The sequence below is a fragment of the Mobula hypostoma genome, chromosome 9 (genome assembly GCF_963921235.1).
Source record: "Mobula hypostoma chromosome 9, sMobHyp1.1, whole genome shotgun sequence".
Lineage (NCBI taxonomy): Eukaryota > Metazoa > Chordata > Chondrichthyes > Myliobatiformes > Myliobatidae > Mobula > Mobula hypostoma.
In genome coordinates this window covers 30603076-30627952 of record NC_086105.1, presented here as the reverse complement: position 1 = coordinate 30627952, position 24877 = coordinate 30603076, and the positions used below count along the sequence as shown (strand labels likewise).

Here is a 24877-nt window from a genome sequence, read left to right as displayed (position 1 = left end):
TGACAGTATGCTTGACTGCTTTGCCTCGTGCATTTTTCTATCATACAGTTCTTCGTTAGCACTCAAACCATCCTGCAAATATGCCCTAAACCTACGTACCCTTTCAAAATTAAAGTCATACTTTTCTGCAATCATTGTTGTCAGTTGCAGCGAAAATCTCACGCAGTTGCTTCACGTTCAGTTCCTGGACGACTTCACTTCCGGTCCGTTCGCTACTGCATTCGGTTTCGATCGTTATCCTTTCCTCTTCCAATTTTATCAGCTCTTCATCTATCAGTTCTTGGTCATGGGATGCCAAAACCTCTTCAACATCATCTTCGTCAACTTCCACAAGCCAAACTCACTTTGTCCTTACTTTGTTCACCACGATCAAAATGCTTAGTTATGTCTAGTTTTACGCTAAGTGTAACACCCTTTCGAGCTCTTTTAGGGTTTTCCAATACCTTAGAACTCATCTTGCTAACGGATGCTCAAAATAAATCAACATAAAGCACAGATGCTCACAGGCACATGTTTAAGCAATGTTGGCTAGAATGCAGTTCCGGGGGAGGAGCTTGGCTGCTCGGGGCGCACGCTGCCTTTTATAGCGTGCTGTCTTTTTTCGTAACAGTGAAAACACCTTCTGTTAGCGAAAACAGATAACTAATGTAGGTCTTTCGTAACAGCGAGGTGTCGTAAAGCGAACGTTTGAAAAGCGGGAGACCTCTGTAGTACAATTACAGCATGATGAACAGACTTTATGGACTGAAGCACACTATGTGCAAACTTAAAGGGCGATGGGAATACTCAACCATGAGAGATTCTTGGCCATAGCAAGAAAACTAGCAGCAACTATATGATTTGCTAGAGACAAAATTATGAAAGACATTATTTGCTGCCACTGCATCCTTCCCCAGGAGGATATTTGTACATCTCCAAATGGACTTTATGTTGTTCCTTTTCACGTCTCGTGGTGCATCGGGCAGCATTTTTGCCATTTCCGTAGCATTTGACTGTTTTTTATGAGGTTGAGTTGCTGGCTCGATGCTCAACCCAGTATGGATGGAAAGTGGGTAAGGAGCCAACCAGACTTGAACACGGGACGTCTCACCTTGAAGTCTGGTGCTGATGCCACTATGCCACCAGATAGCAAATAGACTTTATCCAGTTACCAAAATGTTCAGGTTCTGATTATACACCTGTTATTGCGCTGTTCTCTTCATGAGTAGAAGCTTATCAAACTTAGAGTAATGATGCTATAACTGTTGCTTAATTTTATTATGAGAGTTTATTCCTAGGCTTGGGTTCCCTGAGAAAAATCTCATGATAACAGCTCATACTTTACGGGTAACATTGTGCAGGAACTGACAAAAGCCATATAGAGCAAACGTTATTTCACCTGCCTTTATCAGCATCAATCTTACCAGGCAGCTGAAAGGCAGAATGGGGACCTGAAAAATAGGTTAGCTAATTTGCATGTCCAGATCAAGCTGAAGTGTCCAGAGGTGGTTCCACTGGCCCTCATCACAATGTGCTGTGCTCCAAACTGAGTAACAGGCCTATCTCCACATGAGATAGGTTTGAGATATCCCATGCTCTTGCCAGTGGACTCTCCTTTAATGAAACAGTTGGATGTCCACACTATGAGTGAAAGCATGTTGCAGTATTGTATAGCTCTTAAATGTCCCCATCACCAGGTTCTTCAGGCCCAGGAGATCGTTCTGGCTGTAGAGTGTCAGACCTACAGCCGGGAAATTGGGTACTGGTGAGAGCCTACCAACAGAAGAGGTGCCTAGATCTCCTCTGGGAAGGTCCATTCCAAGTGTGCTGACCACATATCCCATGTTAAAGGTCAAGGAGAGCCAACAGAGATACACATTTTGCATGTTAAGCCATCGGCGCCACGTGAGCAGAAGATCCTTTATGATAAGCACTGATGGACTGAACACTTGATCTTTGCTGTTTGCCACCTTACGTAACCAATATGCATTATAAATGTTGGGTAACATGGACATCTATTTTCTGCCTAAGTGCAGATGTATCCCACAACACTAACACTTCTCTTTGCCTTGGTTATGAACATACATCACGTACTAACTGGTCCTGTTGTTGGGTGTGTTCTGGAGAAGGTCAATACATTCGGAAAGCGGTATTTATACCCCTGGATTACAGTGCATTTGATTATGTGTTTTACTTAAATAACAAAATTCAAACTGTAAAGGGAGCCCAGGACTGCACTGCCTATAGGAATGACTTTTGCCACTCCATCTGTTTAGAAGGTTGGTATCAACCCACTTACAACAATTGCATAACCAAACCACACCCCCCCACTCTGAATCTGCTACATGGGGATGGGGAGGAAGTGAAGTATGTTACTACAAACTATAACCGTCAAAGGAAAGGTCTAGATTTATATAACAGTACGTGCAAGTTGAAACTACTAGTGACCCCCCAAACTCTGTTAATGCTACTTACTGGATATGTGGCTGACAGGCTTATCACTGGCTGCGAGGGGCCCTACTTCTAAAATGGAATCCATAGCAGAGGTTGGTGTTATTTGGCCTACGCAGTATCACCAATGTACCACTTGCCCACTCTCTCTACATCCTACTGCGGGGGGAGCTACTATCGAAGGACTATGGAGACTGAGTGTTTCAGGACTGTAGTCTTCCTCTTCAGGGAACCTGCCAGACAGGCCCATGAAAGCATTAACATAGCCTCAGCACTGCTGGAGAAAGTGGCTACTAACACAGCCTTGATGCTACATGCCAGGAGCCAGGCTATTAATGATACTGCATTTGAAATGCTGGCAATTGGCACTCTAACTCCTCCCCTCCCAAAATGACTAGACTTTCTGTTGTCTAAGAGAGGTGGTACTTGTGCCATTATTAACCAGGAATGCTGTACACACGCCCCTGATCTCAGCAGCTAACCATCCCTGATGAAACTGACATGGAGTTTCAGAGATCTGCATTATGGAAGTTCTGTAAGTTTTATGCTGTCTTCTACAGAACAAAGAGAAAGGAGTGTGGAAGTTGCAGTAAGGCGAGGATAGCCTGGGAAAGTTGTACTCAAGTGAGACCATAAGACCATAAGACAAAGGAGCAGAAGTCGGCCATTTGGCCCATCGAGTCTGCTCCGCCATTTTATCATGAGCTGATCCATTCACCCATTTAGTCCCACTCCCCCGCCTTCTCACCATAACCTTTGATGCCCTGGCTACTCGGATACCTATCAATCTCTGCCCTTTGAAGTGAGAGCACTGGAGACACCTCTGCCTACTACAGAGGAGATAGACTGAGGTGACAGCGGCAGTGTGTATGAGAGATTTCCAGAAAGACTTTCCTGAAACGTAGATTCCCTTTACACAGTAGTGGGTGCCTGAGACAGACAAGATAAGAGTAATGGAAGGATGTGAAACATACACAACAACTAAGGCTCTATCATCTTTACTAACTTCAAAATATTATTAGCTGTCTGCTTGAAGTTTCTATTGAACTTAATACCTCCGTTGTGAATAGGAGTTATCTTGCAGGTAAGGAATTAAAAAATGTACGATATACAATGATCAATATCTGTAACTGATAAGCCAATTCTGTATTTAAAAAATGCAGTTTTCTGGACAGACTTCAGAGCAAAGTTATTTTACTTTTTTATCGGTGATGACAGAGTTTCTGAAGCTGGTTTCCTGACGAGAAACCAGCAATTAATTTTCAAAAGCATTTATTGTGTCTCCAGTAGGCCTGGCTAAACAACAACAAGTTATTAATGGGAAATAGGGAAATGAGTGCCAGCTGATTAAAGATCGGGCAGAATGTTAGCAGTCCAAGAACTGAAACCTGTAATAAACTAAGGGTAGCAACTGGACAAACAAGTGATGTGCTGTAGGAACTCAGTGGGTGAGAGAAGAGGACAGACAAAATTTCAACATCTGCAGCCTCTAGTGTCTTGAATTGACTGAATGAGTCCTGCACCTGCTGCCCAAAATTTAAAGCTATACTGGCTTTGCAGCAGCAAACGGGATTTGAGCTGGTGAAAAATTTTGTTGTTGAGAATCAGAATTTAGGTGCTAAATAAATCCAAGAATTTTTGTTTCCCCTTTGCATAAAATGTTGAGGAACATACTGATATTAATCTGAATGTTGGTATAAGGATCTTCCTTAATTTACAACTGTTTAATTTACACTTTCCCTAAAGAGCTTCTGACTTTCCGAAGTAGCTGTCCTTAATTTGCAAAGGGTTAGATTGATCTTGGAGTAGGTTAATAGGCTGGCACAACAGTGTGGGCTGAAGGGCCTGTGCTGTGTCTATTGTTCTATGTTCTATAATATATGCAAGAACTAATTGGATAAATGGGGTGCCTTCCTCTATGACCATGCAGCATGTTGTGGTGATATTACTTCCTTGTAGATAGGTATAATATCTTTAATCTCACTGCTGCTCTGGTTCTGCATGACTAGCATCCTGTACCTTGAGAACATGCCCTTTATAATTCCTATTCCATATATGCAATTAAGAATGCCTAGGGGGAACGCGTTCATAACCACAAGAATTTTTAAAACAAGGATTTTGCATATTGACTTAAAATCTGTGATCCCTGAAGCTTTTCTGGGAAGACTGATTTAAATCCCAACTAAATGTATTCAATTTGAAAAGAAAATGTTTATTCTTTCCTCAGGAGTTGCCTAACTGCTAAATGCCATTCTGTGATCCTACTGCAGAACTCTGATATTAGATTTCCTGTCAGACTTCTTGTGTTGCACGTACCCAATTTCCCCCAACTTATGACCTTCCGTTTTCAAATCGGGAACATCTGGCACTTCCCAGATTCAGTGTGCTGCTGAGGCAAGTGGCTCTGTCAAGTTAAACCTGGTTCAACCCCAACAATGGTCCTGAGATGACTGGTATCCCGTTGTATATTTTAGTAAAATGGGTACAGTGAGTGACTTTGGAAGAAGCTTTGGAGGAGGGCATTTATCCAATTAAAATAGGCCAAGAAAAGAGAGAAAATAAACACAAAATCTGGTAATTATTAACCAATGAAGGATAGTGTAAGAGCAGAGTAAATAGTAATGAGTAAAAATTACAATTGAAGAGTTATTTCCATCTTCCCAACTTTGGTTGATACCGCTTTTCACAAAGAACAAGAAACATTCATTGCAGCGCTTTTGCAGTGGTTTATTATGATTGGAATAAAGTATCTGAAAGGGCTGTAGAATAATTTATCACAATAACTTCCAAATCAAAACTGGATGTAAGCTTGAAAATGGGAAACATTCGCAAAAATTGAATGGAATTCCATGGAGTCAGCAGAAATAGGATTGATACGACTTTGGGCCAGACTGGGCTGCCTCAGTACAATTGGCACTTAGCCTTTCCCAGGGAATCTCAGCCCGTTGTAAGTCTGGGATGTACTGAGCGACAGTTGTCCATTAGCCAGGAGAATATGCAGTCTGATCTGTATCAGCCAGATCTGGTTTTGGAGTGGCGACTCCATTCTCTTGAATGTGAATTCCTAGATTAAATGTGAAAGCTAAGTTTGGTTATCAATTCTTTAATTTTATTTTTTGTAATTTTGTGTTTTTTCATTTGATTTTGATCTTCTAGTACTGTTTAATCATTTTGTAATTAATTATTTAAAGCAATCTTAACAGTTTCCAGGCCATTCAGAATATTCAAGGCACTTAGAACTCTTCCAAAATCCTCACAGCCCTAACGAGGCAAGGCGGTGTCCCCAGCTTCGTCCCCTGTCAAAGACTGGCCCAGAGGTGGGATCTTGGAGGAAGCCAGCTTACAACTGTTGTCTCTGGGGTGTGGAGGCTCTGCTCAGTCAGTGCTCTGCTTCTGGCCCAAGTGCTGAGACTGTGTGTGGGTGGTGAGCCCTCTAATCCTACCCTGGCGAACGATTGACCACACATTCAGTTACTGAGTGACCTGTAAATTCACGTGTCAAGTCTTGAATAACATAACGACTAATAAAGAATGCTTTGCTGCACTTTGACATGTTAATTTCTGCCTTATTTATTACTTTATCTTCCTTGACTTACGCTAGAAACGTGAAGAATTATTAATGCTGTTTACAAAAAGGAAATAGTTTTACGTGTTCCAAACTTTCCATATGGTGCTTTGGCAGGCAGCATAGAGCAGACTCTTGCCCATCAATCAAGCTAAAGTCGAACTGGAATCTAGAAATGAAAGGGGCAACTTTCTGAAATGATACACAGTATGCTTTGGTCCCTTAACTTGCAGTTGGTAGGAAGTAAGAGAAAGAAGCTACTTCAAAGCTGTAGCTGTGTGTCTAAAGTTTTTAGCAAGAGAGTTGCTGCAAGAGAATCTGTCACCAGCTAAGCCAGATATTTCCTTCAGTTCCTTTCTAATTTGCAATGTTTAGAAAGTTAAGAACTGAAGCATTTTAATTTTCTTTCAGTATTTTTCTATTTACTGCTGAAATATGTTGGCCTAAGGGCCATGCACTGAAGAGGCACATGCCTGTTACTAAATTAGTGTCTGTGTGCTGATCCTTGCATGCGTGTGATTGATATGTCCGTAATGCTATTAGCTGGGTGTTACATTTTCTGTGTGAACCAGCTGCATTTGTAGGAAGCTAACTTGTACAAATGTGCATCTCATTGGAGACAAGTCAACCTTTCAGTCCCGAATATTTTTTTTTGTCTTAAGTTTTTTGAATAAATGGAATATCCTGTGTAGGGAGAAGGCACAAGAGATACAAAATAAACACTGAGGGGGAAAGTGGCCTTGAGGCAAAGTAACTTGACGTTTTGTTAATGGTCATTGTTATGAAGGTTAAAACAGTGTTACCACACATTTTCACTTCTGGCAGTGGTTCCTGGACAAAGTTTCTGGCTCTAGGCATTGTTCTCAGTTCATCAAATTAATCCCTTGCATCAAATTTCACCCAGTCCATGCAAAGCTTGGTGCTTCATTGACTTTTGGGGGGCTTTGTGCAGGACAGGGTTTCATGTCATTCCAAAATCTGATCTCCGCTGCCTGGATTTAATTTTCTGCAAAGTCTCTATCCAGGACCTGTTCACTTTTTGAAAATGACTAGGAGACTCACTGTGGGGAGTGGAGTGCAGTTGAGCCTAAACTCTTCTCTTGCATTTCCCACAGTGCGTTTTGATAGAATTATTTAATTTCAAATATATGTAAAATAAATCCTTTGTAATTACTGATGTGAGCATTCTGCTCCCACTGTACTCATGCATTTGTGAATACTGTGAAGTGTGTTACTTCTCTTTATTACAGTAGCCTTCAAAAGGTTTTGTGATTTACCAAGCAGCAGAGCAGATCTATTGGAGGACTGTCCCTGTGTGTATCCTCCTGGGTGAGAGGATGAGGAGATTCTTGTGTAAAAGGTCGTGTGTGCTTTGCAGAGGAAAGACAATTGAAAAGAGGACGGCCTACTTTTCAAATCTGTCTGCATTCATCTTTAGTCTATTCTCAGGACAGTGGTGGTAGAGATTGGAGAGTGTCATTAAATAAGTTCCAAGCAGTGTCTGGAAGAGTTTCCATGGCGTCAGCTCTACAACACTTGTATGCACACTTGTTTTGCATCTAAGTTGTGTATATACTGCTGCTGAATTATAGACGGTAGAATTGCTTCATAGTAAACCAACGAGCCAGCCGGTGGTGTAGTGGCATCAGCACTGCACTTCAAGGCAGATGGTCCTGAGTTCGAATCCAGCAACAGCAGTATCTGCGCGGAAGAAAGACCTGGTAATCTACTTCTGTATCTTGCCATGAAAACCCAATGGACAAGCACTCTATCTGTAGGGTTGCCATGCTGTTGACAACGACTCGATGACACTCAACAAGAACTGACTACCCATTGACTGTGTTGCAGAATTCGTGACCCATCTTGACTGGATTGTTCCACCCCGTTTGTGATTGAAAGCATTCCCGTTGATTAGAAGAAAAGTAAGTATAGTGTTTAGTAATGCTGGTTTTGCCAGACAAGGAAGGATGCAGCATTTGGAGTCAGTAACAAGGATGCTGAGCTCTTCCTGATCTAATGAAGTGTCCATGCCTTAACCTGAGGACATCCTCCTTTTGTTGTGTGGCATCATCATGCCACTAAGTAAGATGTGTCCAGAACAGTCATTCAGAGATCTCCCCACCCCCTACCCCCAGATTCAGTGAGAAACATAGACAAACATGTTGGGAGCAGCGGTATGAGGACCTAAATGAAATAAGAACTTTACTAAAAAAAAGCAATATGCCATGGAGACCACTCAGATTAAAACTTTCAGAGTCCAGCATTGTAAAGTCTAGGTAGATTTTACAGCTGACAAGAAGGGGTCCTTACCTATTACCACTCTGCTTCTCCCCCTCCTCCGCCCGTTCCAGCGACGATAGTGGAGACAGATCCATGGTGCAAAAGGCAAGTCAGAAGCACGTGCAGCCTTCAGGAAGAGGATGGTCTACCTCAGCCTGCTGCTGAAATCCAGCCATTACAAAAAGCCAGTTAGTCAAACTGATCCATTGCGGTGGATATCAGGCGATAGTTGAGCGTGCTGGAAGAATACGACCAAGGGTCTCAAAGGTGTTCTGGATGCAGCTCTGAAAGCTTGTTTAAGTCTTGTGTCTACACAATCTTTTCAAGTAGATGGAACAGCATGGTCACCAGTGCTCAGTTTGGGACTGAGCAGAACCACGTGAGCCTCGTTCCCAGCACAGAAGCAAGAGCTGAATGCCATGATAATGTTCGAATGACTTCCCTTGACACTAAGAAGCTTCAGTAACATTGAAGTAAGGTGGATATTGTGGAAGGAGTGCTCTAAAGCAGTGGTCCCCAACCACCAGGCCGCGGACCGGTATCGGGTCGCAAGGCATGTGCTACCGGCCCGTGAGGAAACGATATGATTTGGCGATATGAAACGATATGAGTCTGCTGCACCTTTCCTCATTCCCTGTCACGCACTGTTGAACTTGAACACCCCCCCCCCACTCTGTCGGCCAGTCTGCAAGAATATCGTCAATGTTAAACCGGTCTGCAGTGCAAAAAAGGTTGGGGACCTCTGTTCTAAAACCTGGAACCACACTTAATACTCTGGAGGATTGTTGTAGATTTTGGAGGCCAGTCAGGTCTGCGTAAGTAAAGGCATTTCTACAGCTGAAGCCCTACAAGCACAATTAATCAGAATGTGGTTAACCACATTAAGTGCTGTGGCTTCATGAAATGTTGTTTATTCTGTGGTGAGTAACTTGCCTTCTGACTCCAACTGTCTTTCCATTAATCTTCATATTAAGGTGGACTGTTCTATACATTCTCTTGTACCAGAGCAAAGCACACAGATCCCCACCATAATTGTTAGCGACCTCTAACATCGTTTCTTGTGACTCTTCTCAAGCTAATGATTGGGTACAACTGCAGACAGAGCAAAGAGTTAAATTGTACCGCACAGTCAAAATCCAAAAAGGCAAAGGTTGCAGGAGTGCAGGTATTGTATTTAAATGCGCATAGCATTCGGAATAAGGTGGGCGAACTCATGGCACAATTAGAGATTGGTCGGTATGGTGTTGTGGGCATCACTGAGTCGTGGCTGAAAGAAAGTCATAGTTGGAAATTTAACATTAAAGGATCAAAAGACAGGCAGGAAGGCATAGGCGTGGTGTGGCTCTATTGGTAAGAGATGGACTTACTTCTTTAGAAAGAGGTGACACAGGGTCAGAGAATGTTGAATCTTTGTGGAATGTCTGTACGTAAGGTGTCTGACGGGCAATTATAAGAAGTAGTGGTGGTTGGTGGGATGGGGGGGTGGAGATGTTGATTAACCTCACTGCTTCGGGAAAGTAACAGTTTCTGAGTCTGGTGGTCCTGGTGTGGATGTTTTGTAGGCCCCTCCCTGATGTGGGATAGGTGGGATCTTTTATGATGCTACAGTCCCTTTTCAGGCACCATTCTGCATATTTCTCCTGACGGGGCAGGTAGGCTGGCGCTAGAGATGTGGCAGGCATTTTTGACCGTGTAGTAGAACCTTCTGCCTGCTGCAGTGCAGTTTCCATACCATGCAGTGAAGCAGCTTGTTAGGACGCTGTCTACTGCATTGCAGTCACTCACCGGGGATTTCCAGCGGCAATGTCCCAAGCTGAGGGGACCAGTACTAGCAATGGAAGCCCCAGTACCTGCAATCCCCTATCACACACCATTCAGGTTTCCTTCTCTCTCTCTGCATTAACATTTAGCGACTCTATACCGACAGGAGCTTGGGAGAATGAGAACGGTAATGAGAATAGTTAGTGTGACGTCATGAGAGCACCAGTGATTACCTTTTGGGGTTCACTTCCTGCCGTTGCCTGGAAGGGGTTTGTATGTGCTCTCTGTGAACCTGGTGCTCCGGTTTCCTCTGACATTCCGAAGACATATGGGTGAGGGTTCGTGAGTTGTGGGCATGCTTTGTCGGTGCCGGAAGAGTGGTGAGGCTAGCAGTCTAGCCAGCACAACCCACGCTGATTTGACTTGACGCAAACGATGCATTTCTCCGTATGTTTTGATGTTTCGATGTACAAGTGAGAAATAAAGTTAATCTCTTTTTTAATCTCTGTAATGCAGACTACTGTGGTTGAAAGCAGTGGCTCAGTGCCACTACTCGGTTAGATGCAGGCAATAAATATTGTGTTTTCAAATGAAAGTGTCCCAGGAGTAATGGGGTAATGGGATGACTGGCAGTGCAGCTCAGTTTGATTAGTATCAGCCCAAAACCATTTCAAAAAACTGTTAAATATTCAAAGACAAATAAGACTGTTCTGCATGTCAATTCCTGTTACTCCAGTGTGTGATCTTACAGCTATTTTATAATTGATGGCTACAAAATGAGTAAGGGATATGCTGGGAATTCTAGTTCTTTCATGGTCTTCTGACCTGCTGCCTCTGTGCCTTCGAGACCACTTAGCAGAAGGAACAGTAAATTAGATTCCAGAAGGTCTTTGCGGAATTAACCGCATGAACAGTTGTAAACAAAGGAACTTTGACAGGAAAAGGCTAGCCACCATTCCACTTCGCAAATTTTGATGGGAAGCAAATCAATTACTTGAACCAGATGTGAAGGGGGTAAGTGGCGGTCATGATTTGTCCTGTGGCTTGTTCCTGTTTGTGAAAGACCAAGAGCTATCTCTTGATAACGTATTGCCCGAAGGCTGTTTATGTCATGTTAATGTTGTGTTGGCTATCAATTTCCTTTAATGCCTCTGCAGGGGTGCTGATCTATCTTAGACAGTACATGACCATGCTGTGCTTTTTTTTTCCTCTAACATCATAGAACCTGTGGATCTCTGTCCTCCTGCAGATGTTGGCTGATAGTACAGACCATAGCCTAGGAGCATGTACTGTTAACAGCACTTCAGCGTTGAGCTCTTATTCTGCCTTGGTCTGGTCACTTTTCCCTTATATCACAATCCGCCGATGACAATATTCTTCTCCATATGAACCATGGCAATTTCTGGCTTCTGTGGATTGTATTACTGTGCCATTATGATATGCATCATGCTTTTCCATTTTCTTTTGGTATTGGATTGATATTGATGGTGTCAGTCAAAAAGCAACCTCGTGTTAGGGGTCTTGTTAATGTTGTTAAGGTGGTCCTCCACCCAGCTCGACTTTAAAGACCCGGGAAAGGAGTACATGAGACCAAATGGGAAGCAGTGTTCCTTTCCTCCTCGTCCGACACTTGGCACCTCTCTCATATTCACATTATTGGATTTCATTCTGCCTTTCGTTAAAAAGTTGTTATGCTCCTACACTTCACAAAATTCCCAGGATTTCTTCATTTTAAAAAGCTTGACTGCTAAGTGAAACCCTTGTTCAGAAGACAGAGTCTTCTCTGGGTGCGGAACTACACAACAGTGAAGAGCTGTTGAAGATGAGGATTAAATTGTTTATGGCTGTTTTTCTCTTACAGTTTTCCCAGCTGATAAAGATCTCCCACACTCTGAGTCCAGAAAAGTTCCCACTGATTGACCAGACTTTCTTCCCCAACCACAGAGAGATGGTGAGTATCACTCAAAATAGCTTCACAAAGTGTTCAATGCTGCTGTGTTTTGTGCTTCACTTTTATTTGGGAGAAGGAATGGTGATATACTGTATGCACTCTCCACAGAGTATTGTGGAAAGGAGTGTCTTTCTGTGAAACTACTCTCAAACTCATATGCTTTCATTTTAACCTAAATCTTTTTGAGTTGTTGTTTGTTGAATTCAGTATTTAATTATAAGTAAAAGTTTGGTTCCACTTTTGGCAATGCCTGATCAATATCATGGGCTGTTTTCAATTTTTCATTTCCTGAGTTGGTCCATTTTGAAACTCTGGTCTCTTTCTGATTTCATTGGCTGTCAGTTGTTTCACCCAGCAGTAGGTGTGATTAGAGCTACAGTGCTAACATCTGGATCCTTTCTTTTGCTGAATATATGAGAATTTTGAAATATCAGGCTGCGAATGCAACCGGGAAGTCCTCAATCACTTAAATGAAGATAAACTTTGTGGCTGGCAGACAAATCCAAAGATATTTTGGCTCTCTATTGATATTGAAATTGAACTGGTGCTGTTAAAAGCAGCATTAATTCAAAACTAAGGCAGCCGCATGCTGCCTGGCCTGCTGAGTTCCTCCAGCATTTTGTGTGTGTTTATTGATATAGCTAATGTATGGTAGTACTCTGTTTTTTATACTAATCTCTCTGTAGTGAATCCAACGATTTCACTCCTTTATATAGATCCACAAACAAAACATCCCCATCCTTGGAATTATGCTTTTTTTAAAATAAGGGGTCGACTCAGACCATGAGAGGCCTGCGTCGGGCATTTTCATGCTTTACAATCCTTATTTTCTTTAAAATAAGGCTCATTATTTAATGAACAAAAGTTGGGTTTTAATTCCCAAGCCCAGTTGTTGAGAGCAATTCTAGTATCAAATAATTAATTCACCTTGGGAACTGCAGATATCCTGGTCAGTAACGTTAAATTCTCCACTGTGCCACTGCAAATTCCATCACAGTACCATCTGGCTTAGCTTTCTCTCTCAAAGTCAAAGTTCAGTTTGTTGCTGTATGCATGCAAGGACTATATATCACAGGTGTAATGAAAAACTTACTCACAGTGCTGTCAGACGGGTGAAACACTGTAAAAGCAGCATTCACAAGACATGTTAATATGTTTCAAGTGTTTGGGTTTATATAGGTTCAGCAGAAGTTACAATGGCACACATTTCTTTGAGCACTGATGGGGAGATGTTCTCTTAAATCTTTCTCTATATGTGCAACTGCTTTTTAATCCCCACATGCTGTTGTATCTGGTTTCCTTACAAATATCAAAACGATCGTGTCCTCGAGTAGCTTCCATGCTTTTAGTAGTGTTAGGCAAAGAGCACATGTACATCTCAGTATCACAGTGCTCCCAACTGTGTCTGCATTTGGAGTTCTGCAGGAAATTCACTTGTAGTCTGCATTACTTTGCCCTTAATCAATGTCTGCTGTGAGATTTGGAATAACTGACTAGGAATACATGTTAGTGACAGTAGGAAATTGATTTCAGCTCTAGCTTCAGAGAGTTGTTTAGTTTTAATGCTTTTGCGTGTGTAACGTTCTGCCTGCAATGAAACAGAAAATGAGAAAAGCCTGGAATTTTCCCGCTAAATCACTGTAATGCAAGGCTACAGTGAGGGCAAAGCCCACAAATAACTTAAGCCTCCGCCTCTGTGAAATTTTTAGCAATTTCTTTGTGGCCTGAACTATTTTTCTTAATGAAGAGAACTGTGCTAGGATAAATAAATTAATATTGCTTCATAACCTTCAGTCCTATGCAACTTAGAAGCAGTTCATCACTGGGAAAGTGTAATGAGAGAAGAGGTAGTACGGTCATTGTGTATCCAAGAGAAAAACCGATCTACATTTGCCTGGCTGTTTTTCTTGCTTAGCAACAAGACTAATGTATTTATAAAGAAATGTTGTTTGCTTCTCAATCTCACAATCCCACATCATTTAACTTGATGGCCAACTCGGGCAATTCTGACTCCTTCATCCCTTCCAGCTTCTCAATACCAAACCTGCAATACAAAGCACCCAATCTGGGCACTGCTATTGGAAGGACAACGTAATAATCCAGTCTAAGTGAGGACTTGGAGGCTACTTTTCAAAGACTGATAAATACAAGTAACAAATTGTCAGCAACCAAGAGGAAGAACAAATGAAATGGACACAGAGTTACTATGATAGCATTTTTACTACTGTACTTAGATTGGAAGAGACTCTAAAAGTGACACATGAAAAGTTAATTTCTTAAAAGTCAATTTACATTCATGAAATATAAAATTCATAAATAACACAGAGAAATCTGCAAATAATGCTGCGAATTTAGCAACAAGTACATTCCATCAGGAAAGCTTAATTTCACCTTATCGTTTAATTGCTTTGTTTGAATCCCAACTCCGCCTCCCCCTCCAAAACCATGCCCTTATTAAACAGTTAGACAAAGACAGAAAATGTGTACAAACACAACACAACCTGATCTCTGTACTTATCATCGGTGTACATAATGTTAACAACTTCACATGAACCACCAAACCAGGTAAGCAATAAGAAAATAAACCGAATTTACAAAGACAAAGATAGAACAAAGCAAAATAACCTTTGAACTTTTGGAAAAAGAGCTTTGAATTCCATTTTTTTTTCTTCTCAAGAGTTCTGTATGTTTCTTGCCCAACCTATAATCCTGGCACAACACAGAATACTTTTCAAGCAATTAAAGATGTTATCCACAAGGATGAAATGCCCACTCGTACAGCTATATGTTGAGTAAAATATAGCTCATGTAACTAGTTGATAAAATTTAAACAGATTATATATAGTTGGGTGTTTCTTTCTGCCACAAAACTTTGGGTGATTTATGTTCTAGAATATCTGTTGATCATAATATAAGTGACACTTGTGTGAAAATATTAGGAGTGGTATGAAATATTAAGTAGGGTAGCTCTGCAAGTCCAGGTAGGAATTATTGTAATTATTGGATACAAAACAGACATTTGACAGCCTGCTTAAAACCCCATCATTTGTGTTGCTTGGCATTGCAAATTGCAATTGATTGGAAGTGTTCTGTAGCTATATGAAGGATGCTGCCCATTACCTCAAGTTCGGAACATTCACTTTGAACATTGGTACTCAGTAATTGTGCAATAGCTCCTGTAAACTTCAGTCTACAGGGTTACACATTACAACTATAAGGTCGTTTGCTTGTTTGCCTGTAATTCACTAAAGCACCCTAGTGTATCTTTCCATATGAAATGTGCTTCATTAATGCAAGTTGCAGCTGAAAGTTTAGCATCAGCCTTGTGCTCTAGTTGGTATTTACAGCAACATCCTCATTACAGCCCCAGAAACTGATGGAAGTCGGCAAAGGCTCTTTGGAATCCTTAGCCCCACATGTGTGCAGATTAGGAAGGCAATGCTGGTTCCCCTTGAGGAAAAGCAGTCTGGTTTCCAACACTCTCTAGTGTGATCCCACCCAGCAATGAGCAGGATCATGGAGGAGAGAGAATTCTCCTCATTTAGTCAAGTTCCATTTTTCTGCCGTGCAATCCAGAGATCTTTCTGGTACTTTGGGCATCACATTTCTGCACATACGTTCATTTTTCATGCAGGCTGAAACCCGGAAGCATTAAGTAGAAGGCCGTTCAACTTCTGCTTCTCAGGAAATGTGCTTGTACTTCTGCATTGTGTTAGCCATTGGTGGGAGACTAGGTCTTCTGCCATTGGCTGCACATAGAAGCACAAAAAGAGGCAATGCCTAATTTGATTTGTCCATAAGCCAATGCAGGTCTTTGTTTAAAAAAAAATTGCAGGCATTCTGTGATCTGGGTAAAGGAGCTAGTTTCAGCATTTCAAACGCAGCAGCAAGCCTGCCCAGTGGTTAGTCTCGGCGGACGGGGGGACACGCTTTGTGACACTGAGATTAATTCCTGCACTGTGAGTGTAAAAGGAGAAAAGCACACTTATGAATCTTTTCTCGGAGTGGAATTAGTTCAGCCGTGAACGATAAAGTTGTTTGACCTCATCAACCAAGCAGGTGGCGGAGCTGCCTCTAAGCAGTGAACTTTACAAGAAACACGAATGGTCAGAATTTGAAGATCTTTAAATATTAACAGAACGTATCCAAAATTTCTGAACCTGAAACCTTTTGGAGTAAGGCAGCTTCATTTATAAAGGACGGTAGCAGTAATGTATAACTCAAACCACTCCAATATTAATACGTATATATATGTATGAAGCTCAGTAATATACTGTAAGGAGCAAATCTGAAGAAATATTAATTGACATGGAGTCAAATGGCCCAAGCACTGGGTAATTTAAGAGTAATTCTGAGAAAATAAGAAAATGGCCTAGATAAAGTCTGTGTTTGACATACTAATAGTGCGAGCAGACAGGCACTAAGTTGTGGCTGGTCACACAAAAGGACAGCCTTGCTGGCCAGCATTTTTTGTTTACAGAGGAGTGTCCCTTTCAGGGGTCTGTGGCATTGATCTTGCTTTTGTCTACCGTGGATGCTCCTCTGTACCAACTGCAGTAGCCTTTATATTCCATGCAGCCGTAGTTTTTGGCCTGATATCCCATGTATCCCTGGTCAGACAGCATATCTGTCCACAGGCATTCATTCTTTGCTGTCACAGAGCATGGCAAGTAATAGCAGGGTTTGATCTGTGGAGATATAAATTAGAGATGGAACAATATTAAATATTGTTGTACTTGTGGAGAACATATTGCCTATTGCATTCTCTGAAAATATCTTTTGGAGTGAAGGAGGAAAGGAAGTGACTTGATAGAGGTGTACAAGATGATTAAGAGGTATAGAGTGGATAGCCAGAGACTTTTTCCCAGGGTGGAAATGGTGAATCAGAAGGGGCATCATTTTAAGGTAACAGGAGGAAATTTCTTTACACAGAGAGTGTTTGGTGCATGGAACGCCTTCCCAGGGGTCATGTTGGAAGCAGATACACAAAGCAGATTTATTATCAAGGAATGTATAAATTATACACCTTGAACTCTGTCTGCTTACAGGCAGCCACAAAGCAAGGAATTTGAATAACCCTATTTTAAAAAAAAGACCAAAAACCACTGCGCTGAGAAAAAAAACACACATCGTGCAAACAATAGAAGCAAGCTTTCCAAACCAGACAGCCTTCCAAACCAGACTGAGTCCCAGATCCACTCCCGTCCCAAGCCAAGCCTCGGCCCCCAGTTTTCACACCAGTGGGCCATTTGAGAAATTCTTAGGTAGGCGCCGGATGAGAGAGAAATGGAGGGTTATATGAAGAGTTAGACTGATCTTTGAGTAGTTTAAAAGATCATCTGAACATTATGGGCCAAAAAGCTGTACATGCTGCTGTGTTCTATATTCTAAAACTTGTGTGGAGTAGTTGGAAAAATTACTTAGCCTATTATGGCATCATCATTAGAAGAAATAGTCAACGAGATAACCTATTGAAGATTATACAACATTTCTTACTGATCGTGGACTAGTTTCCATGCACAGTATTCCTTAATTCCCTCCAATCACCATCCCCAATGTGTAACTGTAGGTTTATTTTTCTTAGTAGTAGATTGGAAGAACAGACTGGTTACGGTTAAAAGCGCCCAAAATATGAGTGTTTCGTTCCAAAAAAATGTATGTACCTTGCAATTGCAGCCAATCTTGTAGCGATAATTAAGACCCTTACGTTGCGCGAAGGTGAGCTTCTCCCAAGGCTCGATAAAGTTACATACTCCTGTGTAGACTTTACCGTCGTGAACTCTACCTGCATTATGGATGAAAAACAATGTATTATTCTCTACCATTTTCTGTTTTAATGCAGTACTGTGTTTCCATTGTATTCATTAGAAAGGAATGTGATAGGAGTGTAGAAAATCCCCGTGCAAGGGGTGGATACAGCTGACCAGGGTGAGTAGGAGGTGCAAGATAGGCAATGATAGTGTAAAATATAATTGCCAGGTTTTGCTTTGATCTTTTTGGTAAGTGCTCTTTTTCTTGTAAAGTGAGAGAATGGGATTTCTCTTCCCCAGCACGCATTGCTGTTTGCAGTGTTAACCTAATATGTTTGGTGTTTTCCTGGGTGGACATTTGATTGAAGGTATCAGATTGGAAAAGAAGCCCCATTACAAAATTCTTGTGACTGCAGTATCAGATGAAATTGTTAATCCCGCATATAGTTCTGGAATGTGACTACAAGTCTAATGCCCCAATTGTAGCCTGTGGGGAAGACCTTTTCCACGGAAGGACTGTGCCAATGCTAGCTTCCGTTATCTAACATTCCTTTGACAGCAATGATGCCTTGCAAGTGCAGAAGGGATGACAAAGCAGACCCCCACTCACCAGGAACAACTGTGGCATATAAAGTAACCTAAGGCTAACAAATATGACTTTTACTGATCATTTACTCTCAACAACTGAACCTTGTCTCTTTTCACTTTCTGGAGGAACACTTCATTTGGTAATCTTAATTTAGTGGCAATGCCTAGTGGTGTCTTCCTGGCATTCAGCAAAAATATTCAGCTTCCTTTTCCTTTTCGCTATAATGTTCGATCTTCATGGAATAATCTTTGAACCCCATGATCAATAATTTACCTACACTCAATATAATCCTGATGCAGGATCTAGACCTGAAATGTTGATAGTTTCTTTCTGCCCCCTCTGCCGCTGGTCTGCTGAGTTCCCCAACAATCTGCTTTTTCAGTTCCTCTCAATATTTGCTGGACTATCAATTCCCTTAGTAGTCTAGTAAGCAATGTGAGCAACTGAAAAAGACAGAGAATCTTGTCATTATGATTTTCAGAAGACTAATATTGTATTACCAGCTTTATAAATAAATATTGACTGTGTCACTAACGGCTAGGGCCCTAGTGGCTCAAGCATCCTTGTATTGACTGTCTTTTTGGTCACTATATAAATTTTACTTATTTCAAAATAAGTCAAAAGAGAACAAGTTTAACCAGCCTTTTCTCAGTATTTAAATTGTGAATTTTGTAACTATTAGTCACTTTCGTTTTTCAAGGGTAAGGCAGAGATATACATCTCAGTCCAAATACTATTCAAACCTTTCTCAAAATGCCTGTTGATATCATCTTTATTGTGGTTTGAACATGGACTAATTGGCCTACAGACATTAGAGCGTTATCTTTGGATGAGTAATGCACTGCATTTACTAGCAATTGTGCTTTAACATCATTGCAAACTTTGAAAGCAGATAATTATCTTTCATGTGAAAAAGCATGAAGCTATTTATTAAACCTATTGTGTTAATCAGCCTACAGTGGATACAGGCATTCTATACTGGTGCTAAAGACCCAGCAAAAGGAGAGAGTTCGTGGAATAGGAATTGGTAGGGACCAATATATACCCCTCTAAATATGCCTCCATGAAAACCAGTCACCATATTTAAGTGAATCCACCACAGTCTTTACCATGAAAACAAAGAGAAGTGATCACCAAGTCTGGGGAAAAAAAATAAATTATCCTGGCTTTGAACTCACATACAATGTTAGCACACTTCAGCTTCTGACAAATTGTCGAATTTCTCAATAAAAGGACTCCTAGATAAGTGGTTTTCATCTCAATGTTCTAATGCAAGTTATGCATCCTTTGGTATAGTCTTAGTGTGGATTCATTTTTAACTCAAAAATATATTGTTTTAATAAGTGGGATGAAAAATTCAGAGGTTCTCTGGAAATCAAGATGAGCTGCCTACATAGCTACTGTACATGTCTTGGCAAACATACCTGTGATCAAGTACTGGAATTTGTTCACTTGCAGGCGGACACCACACAGGCTCTCAGAGGCTTCTGTGTAGATGTACTGAACCTGTTGCACTTTGTTGAAGCCACGGTACATCTGGAGAAAAAAATAAATGTTTACATTGATACAGAAAAAACTTCACATAAAAGCACATAGATAAAGCATCAACAAAAATAGTGTTGTAGTTTGGGATTACATCGATACCTCAGCAGTACTGCTAATTAATTCAGCTGATAACTAACTATGAAGAATTCTTAGCAATATGGGAAAAAGGCTTGGAGACAGGCAAATCCCTGCCAATTAATTCACTCTCTGTTTTAATAAGAAATCTGAAGTGGAAGAAAGTGGTTAGTAGCAGAGCAAGGTGGTGACATTGTGCTTGGAGTGGCACATCACAGGCTCCAGTCCAATTCTACACAGTGAAGTCCCATTATGGTGGTGGCAGAAAGTTCTATTCAACAAAGTAGAGGTAGTTTCCTTTGTGCAAATGGTCCATGATGTTAAATAGTCAATGGGCCCCCATCCCTCTTGTCAAACTGCAGTATGATAGATTGGCTTCTGGGCTGGAGTCCAGAAGCTAAGAATGTTTTGTAACTTTTCCTATTAATTCACCTGACAATGAACTGTCAGTAAATGTAATCAGAAAAGTCCATCGGAATCAGTTAAAGAAAATATATACTGAAATTATGAGCTCCATTTATTTAAGAAAAGATATTTTTAAACATCAGTTGAAGGGAAAGAATGCTGAAGGGAATAATATTACAAGAAAAGTTTGCATTCAGTTTCTCTTATGTCTTCATTTTCTTGGCACTAAGCCTCTTTGTCAGAGCTGCAAAATGCAAAACTGCTCTATGGTAAGGCTAAAACAGCATATGTATATTTAAAGCTATCTGAAAAGAGGTGAAAACCACTTGCATTGTGCTGGTTTTTGTTGTTGCAGATACTACAGCTCCCATTTCTTGGGCGGTCAACATAACCGTCCTTTAATGTGAATCATACGATGGAATTGTTGTTGGAAAATGTTACTGGGCAGAACTCCCCAGTGCTGTCATGATGAGTTTTAAAATCCACTTTGTACTCAATAAGAAAAAGCGAGGCTTTACAGTCTGATTCTGCTAAATTGCATGAGATTACCTTCTCAGAAATGGTTTCAGGTTCTATCAGTCAATACCTAGGGATTTTCACATATTTGAAAGTGATCAAATTCACTTTCTCAAGTGCAGTTTCGAAGAAAAAAGTCTTTATTTTTTTCGCTCCTAAATCCATTTTGCATGAAAGGGTAATCCACGGAACAATTGAATTTCCACCCTTAAGCACACGGTAGAGTTCAGTGCGCACCTGTCCATATGAAATGTTATTAACAGACGGGACGGGAGAGCGATAGCTTATGCATTTTCTCTCACCACAATGTTGCTGTCACCCTGTCTGTCCCCATGTGTTACCTCCTGTCTGTCAAAGGATTGGGTCTTACAAACTGATGCCCTTGATCTACTTCCAAGGGACAGTCGCCTCCTGTACTACAAAAATTACACTGGGTAAAAGGGAACAATTCATTGTTTCTTGCTCCCCTGCGGCTGCTACAGTGTCATCACTCATACACGTACTGTAAATGTCTCCAGCAAAGGTTGTTTTTCTGTAGTTTGATATTAGATAGTTCATATTTGGCATCTACCTTCTTTAGATCCTGCTTATATCCTATGCTTTGCTTAGGTTAAATTTGGAGCTTGTGGTGTACAAGAGGAATTGTCATGGTTTACCATCAATGTAGCCACGAGGAAGGATAATAAACACTAGCCTTATGAGCTACACCCTCTTTGCTATAAATTAATAAAAAAAAGGTAGGAGAATGCTTACATAGTAACAAATATAAAACACTGGAGGAAGTCTGCAGGTCAGCAGCATCTATGGAAATTATCTCCGCAACTTCCACCATCTTCAACTGGATGCTACCACCAAACACATCTTTACTTCCCCTTCACTCTTTGCTTTCCGCAGGGATTGCTCCCTCGATGATTCCCTTGTCCATTTGTTCTTCTCCACTAATCTCCCTCCTGGAACTTATCCCTGCAAGAGGAAGAGGTGCCTCACCTGCCCATTCACCTCCTCCCTCACCTCCAATCAGGGCCTTCAAATGGTCCTTCCAAGTGAGGTAACACTTCACCTGTGAATCTGTTGGGGTTGTTTCCTATTCCGTTACTCCGAATGTGGCCTCTTCTACGTGGTGAGACCTGATGTCCATTGTGGGAACGCTTTGTCGAGCACTTTTGTTCCATCCACAATGAGCAGGATTTCCCAGTGACCAACCATTTTTATTCCAATCTCCATTCTCGTTCTGACATGTCGGTCCATGGCCTCCTCTACTGCCATGATGAGGCCACTTGGGTTGGAGGAGTAGCACCTCATATTATGTCTGGGCAGCCTCCGGCCTGATGGTATGAACATTGATTTCTCTAACTTCTGGAAATTTTTCCCTCTCTACCTTCCCTTTTCTTTCACTCCCCAGTCAGTCTCCCCTCTCTTCTCCTCACCTGCCTATCACCACCCCGTGGTGCCCCTTCTCCTTCTCTTTCCTCCATGGTCCACTCTCCTCTTCTATCAGATTCGTTCTTCTCCAGCCTCTTGCCTTTTCCACCTATCACCTCACAGCTTCCTACTTCATCCCCCTCCCCTACCCACCTGGCTTCACCTATCACCTATCACCTTTGAGCTTGTACTCATTCTCCTCCTCCTACCTAGCTTCTTTCCCCTTCCATTCTAGTCCTGATAAAGGCTCACGGCCCAAAACGCTTTGTTGAGCATTTCTTTTTTTCATTTCCATAAATACTGCTTACCCTGCTGAGTTCCTCCAGTATTTTGTACTACAACTCTGGGTTTTCAGCATCTGAAGAATCTCTTGTGTTTATGGGAATGCTAAGGTACAATGGTAAGTTATGGGATAAACCTCCCAGTTATCAGGAGTCATTAACAATGCTTTGAGGAGGAGTCAGCAGGGGTTTGTGAGTGGAAATATGAGCTTGATGAACCCTGCAAATTTCTTCAAAGAGTTAATCAAAAAAAAGTAGGTGAAGATGTTGTCTATTTAAAGTTTAGCAAGGGCTTCAGCAAGATACTGCATGGCAGACTGGTCTACAAGCAATGTTCCCTCTTAATTTTTTGTAGAGCTGCACAGACCAGCCATTGTGCTGAGAAGGAAATTTTTATATGGCCTGAAAACAGCGCGGCACTTTAGATGTTAACATTTGATAAAAGAACATTCTAGCTGTGCACAGGAGCATTTCAGATACTGAGCGGCCGCGCACCTGCACAGCTTGGAGGGAACAATGTCTGCGAGGAATGCAGGGAGAGCTGAGGAGCAGCAAATAGACGTCAACACAGATCAGTGTGAAAGCCAGCAGAGGACTTGTATGATGAATGGCAGGGGACTAAGGAGTGTCGTGGAAGTCAGGGACCTATAAGTACACGTGCATAGTTGTTGACAGTGGCCTCAGAGGTGCTGGAAAGGGTGTTTAGTATATTGGCTTTCATCAGTCAGGGCATTGAGTATTGGAATTGGGACATTATGATGCAGTTGCATAAGCTGTTGATGAGGAAGCACTTCAAAGTTCAAAATAAATTTATCATCTATGTACTTTTATGCCACCGTGAGATTTATCTTCTTGTGGGCATCCAAGAAACACAATAGAATCAATAAAAGACCGCACCCAACAGGATGGACAAACAACCAATGTGCAAGAGACAATAAAATGTGCAAGTACAAAAGGGACAGGAAAAAAATAACTAAGCGATAAATATCGAGAGCATGTTCAGGAATCTTTGAAAGCAAGTCCATAGGTTGTGGGCACAAACAAGAGAAAATCTACAGATGCTAGAAATCCAAAGCAACACACGCAAAATGCTGGAGGGACTCAGCAGGCCAGGCAGTACCTACAGTTGATGTATCAGGCCGAGACCCTTCATCAGGATAGATTATGGGAACAGTTCAGAGATGGGCTGAGTGAAGTTGTCCCCTCTGGAGATACATGCAGGGGCAGGACTTGGAGGGAAATTGGAACTAGCTGAAGTCTGGTGGGCACCTTGGTTGTTTAGACTCGGGCTGAAGAGCTTGCATTCATACTGTATGGCTCTATATAACATTCTGAATCACCAACTGCCTCTGTATAACTGCAGCATTAAATCATTTATGGATCATTAACCAGATGTCTGAAAGGCGATTTACAACAGCCCAAGAAGGACAGGACAGGTAGCAACCTGTAGTGGACTCCGTTTCATTACATCACTCAGGATAGATTTCTAATTTTGGCCATACCACAACCTGAAGAGAGCTCTGCAGGGAAAGGAAGGGAGGTCTTCATGGTTAGCTTCTGGAGGTTGGGAGCCTAATGACAATGGTTTTACCTTCTACTACTGGAAAAATAGTGTTTCTCTTGATGATATCAATGCAGTCTTGTATATCATAATGAATGATTCAAGTTTACCTACCTTCTTAGATCATTGTCCTTTTAAACAATGCATATTTGGTCTGTGGAACAACACAGTGCATTCTCACACCTTTGTACACATTGTGCCCTGTACATTTGGTGTGTAATAGCAGAGGCCAGGCAATAATCAACGACTTCCCCTCACAATGGCTGGATTGAGAATATAAGCAGAACCATCTACTTAGTATGATGACAGAGAGGATGGAAACCTTCTGTCACCCTTGCAAAAATAATTTAAGGGAAAAATGAGCTTGCTTTCTTCAAGGAGACTATACCTGTGGGGCAAATTGAACTTCTTTTCCCCTAGAAGTTGAAGATCAAGTATTGATGGTTTTGTACAAGGCCATTGAGGCAAAGTTCACAGGTGCACAAAGCCCAGAATGTCACATTTTATAGGACTGGTCACAACTCTTGAAGTAAGTGTAGGTCTGAGATGCACCAGAGGTAATGGGAGTTGGTGGGGGGAGTTTATTATTTTGATAATATGGGAGTGGGTGGGAGGGAGTTCATTGTTTGGGTAATATGGGAGTGGGTGGGGGAGTTATTGTTTCAGAGATATGGGAGTGGGTGGGTGGAGTTTAATGTTTGGGTGATTTGGGAGTGGGTGGGGAAGTTTATTGTTTGGGTAATATG

General features: G+C 41.5%; 2 protein-coding genes across 6 annotated transcripts in view; one reads left to right on the top strand and one right to left on the bottom strand.

Moving 5' to 3' along the window:
- LOC134351601 (synapsin-3-like) overlaps positions 1 to 24877 on the top strand; it is a 337761-nt gene that overhangs the window by 204999 nt on the left and 107885 nt on the right. For all 4 annotated transcript variants that reach the window (XM_063057970.1, XM_063057968.1, XM_063057969.1 and 1 more), the window contains exon 6: positions 11898 to 11987. In XM_063057970.1, the coding sequence (XP_062914040.1) occupies positions 11898 to 11987 (90 nt within the window). The remainder of the gene's footprint in view (positions 1 to 11897; positions 11988 to 24877) is intronic.
- LOC134351600 (metalloproteinase inhibitor 3-like) overlaps positions 14259 to 24877 on the bottom strand; it is a 32061-nt gene continuing 21442 nt past the window's right edge. For both annotated transcript variants that reach the window (XM_063057965.1, XM_063057966.1), the window contains exons 3-5: positions 19751 to 19862; positions 17651 to 17772; positions 14259 to 16675 (exon numbers count right to left, since the gene is read on the bottom strand). In XM_063057965.1, coding sequence (XP_062914035.1) covers positions 16481 to 16675; positions 17651 to 17772; positions 19751 to 19862 — 429 coding nt within the window. In that variant the 3' untranslated portion in view covers positions 14259 to 16480. The remainder of the gene's footprint in view (positions 16676 to 17650; positions 17773 to 19750; positions 19863 to 24877) is intronic.